The sequence below is a fragment of the Lytechinus pictus genome, chromosome 6 (assembly GCF_037042905.1).
Source record: "Lytechinus pictus isolate F3 Inbred chromosome 6, Lp3.0, whole genome shotgun sequence".
NCBI classification, from domain to species: Eukaryota; Metazoa; Echinodermata; class Echinoidea; order Temnopleuroida; family Toxopneustidae; genus Lytechinus; species Lytechinus pictus.
In genome coordinates this window covers 19,520,887-19,532,743 of record NC_087250.1, presented here as the reverse complement: position 1 = coordinate 19,532,743, position 11,857 = coordinate 19,520,887, and the positions used below count along the sequence as shown (strand labels likewise).

Genomic DNA, 11,857 nt, shown 5'->3' with positions numbered 1-11,857 from the left:
TTGCTTTTTCAGACCCCAAAAAGGTCTTTGTTTAATCTTTGGACGCCCTCCCCATGGATCGTTCCATTCGCATTGCGGGTATTACAAAAAAATACATGTATAATCCTCCCCCAATCTCTCTTTGATTCCCTTGCCCCTTGTTCTTTTCTCTCTTTCTCAATTTTTCGTCATTATTCAATCCCGTTTATAAAAAGCCATGCATATTATATAGAAGGATATGGATATTTCTTCATTATATTTTCCCCTTCTAAAACCTTGCGGAAGGGGGCCGAATATAGCTCGGATATTTATGGGCATTATGTAGTCTTGCATTTCATTCATCAGTCCTACATTGTAAAACGATGTTTTAAATAAAAGAAATCCGACAGAAATAAGAATGTTTGCGTTCTATAATGATCGAATGGGAGTAAAAAAGTTAATCAATATGAAAAATTAATCGTACGTACGTGTCCTGTTTAATATGGACTCTGTCATATCGGCTCTTTCACAATCAATAACCTTGGCCCGTGCTAACTCCCCCCCCCCCCCCCCGCTCGATCTTTATCTCAATCACCGATTGTCTCGGCATTTGCGTCATCCCCTCCCCAGAACTCTCGGTACTGCTCATTGCACCCCCCCCCCCTCTCTCCCTCCCTCTCTTGTATCTCTTTCTCGCTTCCTATACTTCTGTATATCATTTTCACAAAGATAAAACACACAAAAGAGAGAGAATGTACACAACAAATTCGAGTTCTTTTTAAAGGAAATCTGCATAAATATTATCACCAACAAAATTATCAATATCTTTCTGAATAAATTCTATATAATTTTTCTGATACAACATGTATTAGAGTTTAGACCACATAGAAAAGAAACTTAACAGTAAATACGTTTTCAAAGGGTCATACTTTCTTCCAAAAGTAAATCACATGATAAAATGTAAGATAAATGTACACTTTCAAAAACTTATTATGGTTGCCATATTAATTGTAGTATTATCAAAATCCTAAATATGAATTATAGCTCCAAGGACTTGCACAATAGAAGAAGTACAGTAATTACAGCATAATACTAAGTAACATTATATATATATATATATTATATATATATATTTATATATTCATTATAGCACTTTGCATGAGTAATTGATACTATTGTTGATTAATCATAATGTAAATCTGAGTTGGTTCTTTGAAAAAAGAAAAAAAAATATATATAGAAATGATGAAAGTAATGAAAATATTTATATTGTTCTACAATATCTCCTGCATCGATGTGCACTAAAAATCCATAAATAATCCATATTCAGTACACATATTGATGAATCAAGTATATAATAAACTTGCAAAAGTCAACCTCCCATAAGTGAAATATTTGCCAAAGTGGTCGCAATTTTTCTAGGCTAAAATATGAAAAACAAGTTGAATTTCTTCTCATCAAAAATAAACAAAAAACAACAACCGGGGGTCCCTATAGATCTGACTTAAAGGGATAGTTTCTTGTAAAAATACCAGAAAAATGTATTGAAAAAATATTGATTAAGCCTGGTTTGAGAAAAATCCATCAAGGATTAAGAAAATCTTTATTTCTATTTTTTATCTGTGACTTTACTTGGGTGCAGCTACCCAAAATGTTATGTAATTCTAAAATGCATAAATTTTTTTTTTTTTATAATGGTCCATGATGACTGAAAAAACTGTCTTTCTGGAGCAGGGGTGAAATGATTTGTCTGTGATGTACTGAAGATACAATAAAAAACATTTTCACTTTTGTCAAAAATTTACATTTTTTATTGATTTCTTTTCTACATGAAATACATGAGAAAGCTGCTCGCTAATGATGTCACAATAAAAAAAATATATCTAATTAAAGCTTTTCATCCTTGATAGATTTTCCTTGAACCTTCACTAATATTTTCAATTATTTTTACAGCTTTTTTCCTAAAAATAAACTTTTGTCAGTGTGAACTGCCCCTTTAATAGGCAAAGTACCAATATAGAGAGGCAAGTATGAATAATGTGTGAAATGAAGACATTTGATACATACATGTAGGTACAGCTTTTTTTATAAACTTTTTTGTACACTGTGGTATGCACAAGAGGAAACAACCAGTGACATAATACCTTTAAAAAATCATATTTTCATCATAATTATATTGAAGAAAAAAAAACAGACAGTCTCTCAGGACCACAATACAAAGTTTTTTTTATAATTGGCACATTAGGTATTGCTGCTTTATTGCATATGAGTTTACTGGCATCTGAGTTTTTGAAATTTAAATATTTTTGCAGACATTTGTATTGTCATGAAAATAAATGGCACTTCAAGTAAGGTTTACTTTACTTTATCATTTTCTTTCTTCACACTCATTTTTTTTTTTTTGGGGGGGGGGAGGTTGTTTTTCTTGGTTAACTTGAAATGAGCTCTCATGTACTTAATTGGGTCATTCTTATATTCATACTTAAATGTGTTTCTCTGCACGATCTTCCTTGAACTAGTACTACTTTAAAAAAATATATCATTCTTGCTCAATAAAGAACTTCCATACATCATTCATAGAGGAGGCGCGATAGCTCAGTCGGTACAGAGCGGGGCGGCTTTCAAATTCCTGTGACCCAGGTTCGATTCCCACTCAATGCGCTAGTGCCCCTTTGGTAAGGCATTTATCCTCATTACCAGGTCCCTCAGAGAGGTCCTCTGGTTGCTTGCTTGTAGCATTCATGCTTTCTTAAAATCAACACCTCCACCATTCATTTAATTATAAATGCAGTCAAACCCTTGATGAATTAATATTATACATTCTAAATCAAACATCAAAACTTCTACAGCATTAAAGTTGATAGATAAGTTGATTAAAAAAAAAATATATATATGTACCAGTATATTACTGTCGTACTGTGTGTATGACTGAGTGTGGTTAAATAATATTTGAAAATGAAAGACTATATAATATACATGAAAACACCAATCCAAGATCATGAGCTAATAAAGAAATTAGATGGAAAGACTGAGGCCTGTTTCATAAAACTTGTTAAAATAACAAATCTGCAATAGCAGTTATAAGCTACTGAAATCCTTCCATCAGATTGGCTGATGGTAAATTTGTTACAGAATGCTTCATTTGTTATAATAACATGTCTTTTGGTTTACACCCAAAAGAAGGTGACATGCTCTGTCTGAAAAAAAAAAATCTAATTAAATTGAGGAAGAAGTTTGTAAATTGTATGCTCATGGGTATTCACAAAACAATGTACATGAAACAACAAGACTCTAAATAGTCATGAAGTTTTTATCAATTAATTCATAATAATAATAATAATATTCAGAATAATAATAAGTCAATTTCTAATGCACACATATCTAATCCAATGAATGTCCAAGGCAACTAACAATTCAAATAATGAACAGCTGAACAGGAAAAAAATACTATTGTCAATGAATAGAAATTGTATGTAATGCGATTCATAGCAATAAAAAAGCACACTTTATTACCAACATTATTCAGAGTCTGATATTGATATTCATGATAAAGATTTGTAATATTACAAAATACAAAGTACTGCTTAACTATATCATGGAAGCATAGAGAAAAAACAAATACTATACAGCCACAAAGAATACTGCCTCTGTGTCATAGAAGATAATTCATCCTTCTTCTCCCTCTCCTCCTTCTCCCTTGTCGTCCTCTTCTTCTTGTCGTCCTCTTCTTCTTCTCCTCATTCTTCTTCTTCTCCTCTTCTTTTTCTTCTTCTTCTTCTTCTTCTCCTCCTCCACTTCTTCTTCTTCTCCTTCCCCTTCTTCTTTGTCTTCTTCTTCTTCTTCTCCTCCTCCTTCTCCTCCTCCTTCTTCTCCTCCTCTTCTCCTCCTCCTCTTCTCCTCCTCTTCTCCTTCTTAATCACTTTGATTCTCACTTCAATCCTTCATTTCAATTCTTCTCCTACTCTTCACCTTTTTTAATTTTAATTCTTTGTTTCTTGTCTTTTGATTTGTGCATAAGATCCATACTATCCTTCTCTTGCTTTTCTTCATAATGAGTATTTTCCTTACAAAAGGGGACAGATGCAAACTTATTTTTGTCTTCCTACTACATGTAAATCTTTAACTACATGTCATTTTCCTACACCATGCACAATGTTTCAAAAAGATAAGTGCAATCCCATGATATCAAATACCAGGGCCCTGTTTCATAAAACTTGTTGTAATAACACATTTGGGTCATTCCATCTGGATTCATCCAGTGGTTGCACCCAAGCCTCTCAGTTTTGTTATAAATTGGTACACATAAAATCACCCATGGCCAAAGCACAAAACGAAAAAAATTAGTCCAATCGGTCCGTCTGTTTTCGTGCTATGGCCCGGCCTTTTCTCCTTGTTTTGACAAAAATGGGCGTGACCTTCAACTTTCAATGGCCATTGCCTTGTAACGTGTTGACCAATTTTCACAAAACTGGTACTATTCAAAAGGAAATTCAGAGAGGAATCCAAAACATGCATCAAATAATGTATTGGAGCGATTTATAAGGTCATGAACTTTGACCTTTAATTTGACCTTGAGTTTGACCCCCGGACAAATAATTTTTAACTTGATTTTTGTGTATGTTAATTATAAGTATGATATTGACAAAATATGTTAGATATTTAATTTCTTCACCTTTTAAAACTTCCAAAGATACCAATTATCTGATCTGAAATTTCACTCTAGTCCCATATACTGATATTCATGTTACTAAAGTGTTTACCAGTCCCATGATACATTGATCCAATCAATTGTAACTCTAAGGAAATCCATCAGTGTCAATTTTTCTACAGGAAATTTGCAAAATGTCTTTTGTAAACAAAGGAGAACACACTAACTTGTCAAGTAATCAATGAATTTATGGATATACATTCATATGTAGATAAATTTTTGAGCAAACATGCATTTCAAATGTTGACTTTGCTGGCTTAGTTGCGATCGGTTGGATCAATAGTAACTCTTTGTAAGACTGGCCCCTGGAGAGCATTTCTTGATCAAAATTATTCAGTGATTTTCACTGAAAATAGTCATAAGCTACAGAAATTTCTAGCATCTGATTGGCTAAGAACAAATCAGTCAGCAAATATCACTACAATATGTTTCATGAAAAGCTCCCCAGGCCAGGCTCCATTACACAAAGGTTAGAGATTGCATTACACAAAGGTTAGCGATTAATCGCTATTTAAAAATAGCCTGTCTATATTACAATATTGTTGTAAGTATATGCATTGTACTCAGTAATGAGGAACCAATCAAAATTGCTCTTACAATTTGCGATTACTCACTTACCTTTATGTTACGGGGCCCAGGGGGGTGTTTCACCAAGATTTAAGTATGACTTAAGTCGCACTTAAATGCTGACGTGTACATCATATGCAACGCGCGATCTTATTGATAGATACGCAGTAGTGTGCGTCGTCATGACATGATCTGAACAATGCGGTCAAGCATTTATACCGTACACAACTCAGTATTTAACTGCGACTCTAAGTCATACTTACATCTTTGTGAAACACCCCCCAGTTCTTTGAATTCACCACATATCCTTGTGTTTCTTCTTCTTCTTATGTTTTTTCACCTTCACCTTATGACCATGGCCTTTGCAATCAGAGTCACTGCTCGATGAACTCGACGATGACGACGATGATGATGAGGAGCTGGAAGAACTAGATGATGAGTGACGCTTTTGCTTGTGTTTCTTCAGCTTCTTCTGCTTCTTCTTCTTGCCATGCACAACTACCCCGACGGAGCCAGAGGCTGGATAGCCCGTTGGAGCCATACCAGGGTAAGTGCCCGGTGCTTGTGGGTACTAGGAATTAGACAATAGAAAGTTACATAAAAGTAAAATGCCACGTGGTCTATAAACTTCACCACTTCAATGATTAAATGTGGGGGCGTCGTGGTCTAGTGGTTATGACTCTCGTCTCTCAATCTGAGGGGCGTGGGTTCTATTCCAAGCCATGGCATGTTTTCCGCCAGCAAGAAATTTACCCACATTGTGCTGCACTCGACCCAGGTGAGGTGAATTGGTACCCGGTAGGAAGAAATTTCTTGAATGCTTGAGCACCCGTTCAAAGTAGCCATGCTAAAGCCAGGGTAATAATAACATAATCATGTTAAGCAGGGCCCGCTGGGAGAATAGTTTTCGGAACTGAAGTGGCTACCCTGAGTGAGATATTACATTATTATTACATGTATTACTATTATACTGACATTGGAATGATTAAAAAGAATCAAATGTGAGAATGTAAGGAATTATTAAAAAACATCTGTATACGGGAGGAATGACTAGAGAAGTAGGAAGTAAGGTGAAGGTCAAATGGAAATGGATGACAACATAAGCATCAATATTGTAAACAAAACTGATCTAAATACCAAAGCCGCGATTAGAGTGAATAAATGAACTTAATGATAGTGTTATATATCTGTTTAATACACATTAAAGATGGCACAAACATCCAAATATTCCTACCTGTACTTGTCCCTGGGTGGGGTAAGATAGTGGTTGTCCTGGGTATCCCTGGGGTTGGATTCCCCCTGGGGGTGGGGGGTTGTAAGAGGCAGGTGGTGGCACCTGTAATGTATACAATGAAAATATCATGAGGATCTGAACAAGCAGGAATGTAAATGTAGTCGAGGCTGTTAATTTCATTGGTATTAATTTCAAAACCACTAGAGAAAACCCATCTCAAATAGACTTTGTACACCGTGAATTGGGCCAAGGCCGAGGCCTAAACAGCAAAGAGGTGAAGAGGTTGGTAAGGAACTTACCCCTCCGGCTCCTCCAGGGTAAGGCTGGGGTGGATATGCTCCAGCAGCTCCACCTGTCTGTGGGGGTGGATACGCCCCGGCAGCTCCGCCCGTCTGTGGTTGTGGATAGCCCGCTCCTGGTCCCGGGGGTGGGTAGGCCTGATTGAGGGGTGGCTGAGGGGGGTAACCCCCTCCACCATCGGGTGGGTAGGGGTAACCCCCTCCTCCTCCTGGTGGTGGGTAGCTCATAGTGAAACAGATTCTTGAAACCTCTGGCTCAGTCAGAGTTCTGCATGAAGAAGAATAATTCACAAATTATCCATGTGAATTACGATATACAGGGTCTACATAAGGTTACATAAGGTTTAGTCATGAACGCAGGATCTTCTGTTCCTCTATGTCCAGCTCCTAGCTCCTGGCGGCTGTTTCATAAAGCTGATCGTAAGATAAGAGCGACTTTAAGAACGACTGGCGATCCTTTCTTATTTTCTTATGCGCTAAACCGTCGCCAATGAATATACCATTTACCACAAGAAAGGATCACCAGTCGTTCTCAAAGTCGCTCTTAACTTACGAACAGCTTTATGAAACACCCACCAGGAGATATACAGTGAATTGGCGCGGTCCGGGGCCGGAACCTTGTTAAAAAAATATAACAAATGAACAAGTGAAATGAACAAATTTAACAAATGAACAATATAACAAATTAACAAAACAATGAACAGCATATATATATACACTACACAATATTCAGGTGAGAATCTCTCTTTTTATGCCTAAAATAATTTCAATAGCAAATTACATCTAAATACAAAGTTTCAAGCAAATTTTCATGGTCAGGAGCATGACAAGGATTTACGTTAAAAATATGTAACGTGAGTAATGTGAGTAATGCTAATTTTGGTAAATTTGTCAAACATGTGTAATTTTTCAAAAATTCTGAGCATCTACATTTGTGAACCTCTATGCCAGTTATAAAAATCATAAACCCACTACTGGTTATTCCACCCAGTATGAGGACACTTTTTTAACAAAGTCATGTTCTTGACTTAAAAAATGTAACGTAACAATCGTTTGCTTGTTTATATTTTCTGGATAGAATTATTGAATTGAATTATTATTACATACCAAGGTGGATTAAGATATATCATAAACCTTATACAGAAAGAGAGATTGTCAAACTACCCAATAACCAAAATATTGCAGTTACAATATGCTCTGTTAACTAAATTGTGTAAAGTGAATAACGTGGAATTGTCCATATGTCGCACATTACCATTAGCACAAAATATGTGATAAAAAATTAACACTGCACACGCTATTTCTGCACACTTACAGAAAAACAAAGTATCTGACATTTTTTAAATTTTCACTTTTTTTCATAAAAGTAGTCAGGGAACTGCCCTTTTCGACATTTTTCAATTTTCACTTTTTTTCATAAAAGTAACCGGGGAACTGCCCTTTTTGACATTTTTTTAATTTTCACTTTTTTTCATAAGTTAGTAAACCACCTTTTTCCACATGACATATCAAGATTTCTGAATTTCTTTAGGAATGAAATTTTTCAGTTAATATTGCAAAACGCAGTATCTACATGTACACTGAACTTAGGGTTTTCCCCATAGAAAAACGCAGCATCTACATTTTGCACAAGTTGAGATAATAAGCATTTATTTCATTCTTTCCAAGCCACTCGGAACTATTCCATTTCGCAAGTATTCTTTATGATCAAATTGTAGATATGTGCCTATTTCAGGCAAAAACCAAACATTTATGTTGTTGTCTTTTGAGATATTGACGTAAATGTAGATTTGAAGCGAATGCTCTATTTGCCCTTGGAAAATCGCAGTATCTACAGATGAAGAACATGTTAAATTCATTTTTATCATAACTTACTCAGTCGACATTGCCTCACTATTAAGAAATAATGTAAGTCAAGAGGAAATTGATAGCTTAGAAAGGAGGGCTCCCTCAATGGTAAAATCCCAAACTTCACAGGATTTGTCTCAAGAAGGCTGGAATTTTACTAAAGAGGGGGCCATAGTGTGTAGCGGGCACCCCAGTGTTTTGCTAGTAATAATAGTATACGGCCTACATCAAAATCTACAAACTTAAAGATGTAAAAAAAAGATACACATAACAACTAAAGAGACTTGTTGATTACAAAATTTTACAAGCTCAATTTTTTGTGTAATTTTTCGACAATTTTTATTATTTTGAGGGGACTTCACCATAGAGGGCACCCTCCGTGTTTCTAATCTATTATTATTCTATTGAATTACACAATGATACATTATTTCATGGTAATGAAGCAATATATGGTCAGTTCCCCCAAGTCTGCGCGGTCTCCCAAGTCTGCGCACCCGGGTATCTGCGCGATTCTAGTAAAAGTAAATACGCAACGAGCATGAACTTTACACATGCAATACATAGACAGGTATTCATTTAAAAATCCGACTCAAAGTGGTGGAAAAATAATGAATTCAGGGCCTTTCATGTGACGGCCTCAAAATGCAGCCTTTGTCATCAAAATCGCTGGGCATGCAAATATCATGGGAAATGAACTTGCTGACCAACTAGCCAAGGATGCTGCTTTGGAAGCTGCAAGCTCATCATCATTAGCTTCTGAAATTACTCTGCACAAGGAAAGTGCCAAGATTATCCGTAAGAACACTGAGAAGATGTGGCAACGACGATGGGACAGATCTACAAAAGGAAGATGGACATACCAACTCCAGCCCACAGTTGCCAGGAAGAATGCACACAGCTCTCTTCCAAGATCCACAGAAGTGAAGCTGATGAGGATGCTCACAGGACATACCAAACTCAATGACAATATGCACAGAATTTTCCCTCACAACCACCCTTCACCTAACTGCAGTTGCAACAGAGACAGGGAAACTATAGAGCATGTCCTTCTCCACTGTTCACTCTATGAGTCCAGTAGACTGAAGATGATACAGACCATAGAGATAGGATACAGCAAAACTAACACTCCATACCATCTCAGAGAGATCTCGGTGGTCACCCTCCTGGGCTTCAACCCTGCAATGACCAAGCAAATGCAATCTATAATTAGAGCATCGGTGGTAGCATTTGTCTCATCCACCAGCGCTAACATCTAGCCAAACTAGCCAACAAAACAATTACCTAGGCTCAGTTTTTCTACCTTTGAGTTCTCAACAGTAAGTGTCTACCGAGGAGACTACTAGGGCGTGAAACAGGCCCAAAACGAACAACAACAACAACAAAATCCCTGAATCGTGTGCAAAGTGAATGAGTGCGCAGACATGGGGTACCATTTTTTTTTCGATCTGAAAATGACTGCCCAAAGGTTTTTTCAAGAAAATCTTATATTTTCTTTCATTTTTTAATGAGAAATTTGGTAGGCCTACACTTACTCTTAATAATAAATATAAGAAACACTATTAACCAAAAGATTTTGTGAAAAAAGAAGAAATTCATGTTAAATCTTAACTCAAATTGTTAGGTGCGCAGACTTGGGGCCCACCATCAGACTGAGTAAGTGATGATAAAACTGAATGGAAATCTCTTTCATCTTTCATAGGCCTAGAATAGATCTACTGCGTTTTTTTACTTTCCCCAAGTTTGTCAAAGAACACTCAATTCAAGGGTTCATTACATGCCGCTGCGCACAGAAAAATCAAGCCAATTAGAGAAGTTGTGTGTTGTGTAGCTGGAGGCCAGAAGTTGCGTCGCAGCATGCGCAACCCAGGCACTGCCACTAGTACTAGTAGTACTACTAGTAGTAGTATAGTGAGTAGTAGACAGGAATAACCGTCGTTTCTGGGGATTTATTCAACAATTTCTGACATTTTACTGTAATCCCCATTAACCATTATGTATGGTGAGTGAGCCAACGCAGTTCAGCGGAACAACCAAAATACAGAGACTGAAGCTTTTGGTCTAGTGAGCCAACGCAGTTCAGCGGAACAACCAAAATACAGAGACTGAAGCTTTTGGTCTAAGTGAGTAGTAGTAGTATTACTAGTGACTAGTTAGGAATCCACTGGCACTGTACTGCCAAACGAGGTTCTTTGCGCGAGGTTAGTAATATATTCGGGTAGGTGGAGCGTAGTGTAGCGGTAGTGAAGTGGAGCCTGCACGAACATCGCCCGAGGTAACCCCAGGGAGAAATATTTAGACCATAAATCACCCTAGTCCCGTGAGTATGGTCAAATACACGGTAAGCCCCTTGGCTCCTGCCCGCTGCGCGGGCAGGAGCTCCCTGGGTTACGCCCGAGGTAGCCGAGGCCGAACCCATGGCAAAAGAAAGGCCAAACCAAACTGAGCATGAAGAGGTCAAAATGCGACACAAAAACGTACATAAATTAATTCTAATTGCAATTTATGAAAGTTAATCATGATAATTTACCATATTTATGCTTTTTTGAGAAAATCTAGAAAAATAACCATGATATCATCAAATTATCGAATAATTACCGAAAGTTTAGCGTTGGTGATGGTTCTGCGCTGGTCGCTGGTACTGGTACATGGTGTGGAACGGTAATGGTATCCTAGCGCTATCCTCCATAATCAAAAATGAATTTACGGAGAGAGAAAGAAAGAATTACGGAACTTAGAACTTTCAATTGAAAGAACGCCTTTTGTCCCCGTACGTGGGGGCAAATGAAGGCTAAAACATATTACATGTACATGTATAAAGGTTTATGACATATTTACAATTATTATACAGGATATAACATATATACAGGTGCCATATTGCGAGGGCAGTGATCAGGGGCGTAGACAACGGGGGGGATGAGGGGGATGCATCCCCCCCACCTCACAAGGTGGGGGGGATGGCATGTACAATCATCCCCCCCAGGTTTTGGGGAATTATATTTGGTTACTTAATAAGTCATAATGATGATAATAATAGTAATAATAATAATGATAACAATTATAATATTAATAATAATTATGATGATGATAATAATAATCCTCATCATTATTGTAATTGTGTTTATTGTTATTAGCCGCATTCACTTTTTTCTTTTCATCGAGACTACTTTTCAGGCACGAACCGAGTACTAGCAATACCTTCTCATATATGATATGTATTATATTTATTTATTTATTTATTAGTTT

The 11,857-nt window shown here is 36.8% G+C and overlaps 1 protein-coding gene across 2 annotated transcripts; it reads right to left on the bottom strand.

Moving 5' to 3' along the window:
- Nucleotides 1–2,976: 2,976 nt before the first annotated feature.
- On the bottom strand, nucleotides 2,977–11,292 carry LOC129263705 (calcium-binding protein P-like). Of its 2 annotated transcripts, none has more exons than XM_064101146.1 (4): nucleotides 11,210–11,292; nucleotides 6,767–7,034; nucleotides 6,468–6,569; nucleotides 2,977–5,804 (listed from the first exon to the last, which is right to left on the bottom strand). In XM_064101146.1, exons 2-4 carry the CDS (start codon nucleotides 6,992–6,994, stop codon nucleotides 5,529–5,531), a joined length of 606 nt encoding a protein of 201 aa, XP_063957216.1. In that variant the 5' UTR covers nucleotides 6,995–7,034; nucleotides 11,210–11,292; the 3' UTR covers nucleotides 2,977–5,528. The 2 variants fall into 2 exon arrangements, with proteins under 2 accessions (XP_063957216.1, XP_063957215.1); XM_064101145.1 differs by lacking the exon at nucleotides 11,210–11,292 and adding an exon at nucleotides 7,343–7,385 and having other exon boundaries at nucleotides 6,767–7,160.
- Between the last annotated feature and the right edge of the window lie 565 nt (nucleotides 11,293–11,857).

Bases quoted from the DNA above. Each gene is read 5' to 3' on its own strand.
- LOC129263705 (XM_064101146.1), bottom strand. From the start codon at position 6,994: ATGAGCTACCCACCACCAGGAGGAGGAGGGGGTTACCCCTACCCACCC. The intron at 6,570-6,766 runs GTAAGTTCCTTA...TATACATTACAG, and splicing joins ACCCTGGAGGAGCCGGAGGG to GTGCCACCACCTGCCTCTTA. The intron at 5,805-6,467 runs GTAGGAATATTT...TCTAATTCCTAG, and splicing joins CCACCCAGGGACAAGTACAG to TACCCACAAGCACCGGGCAC.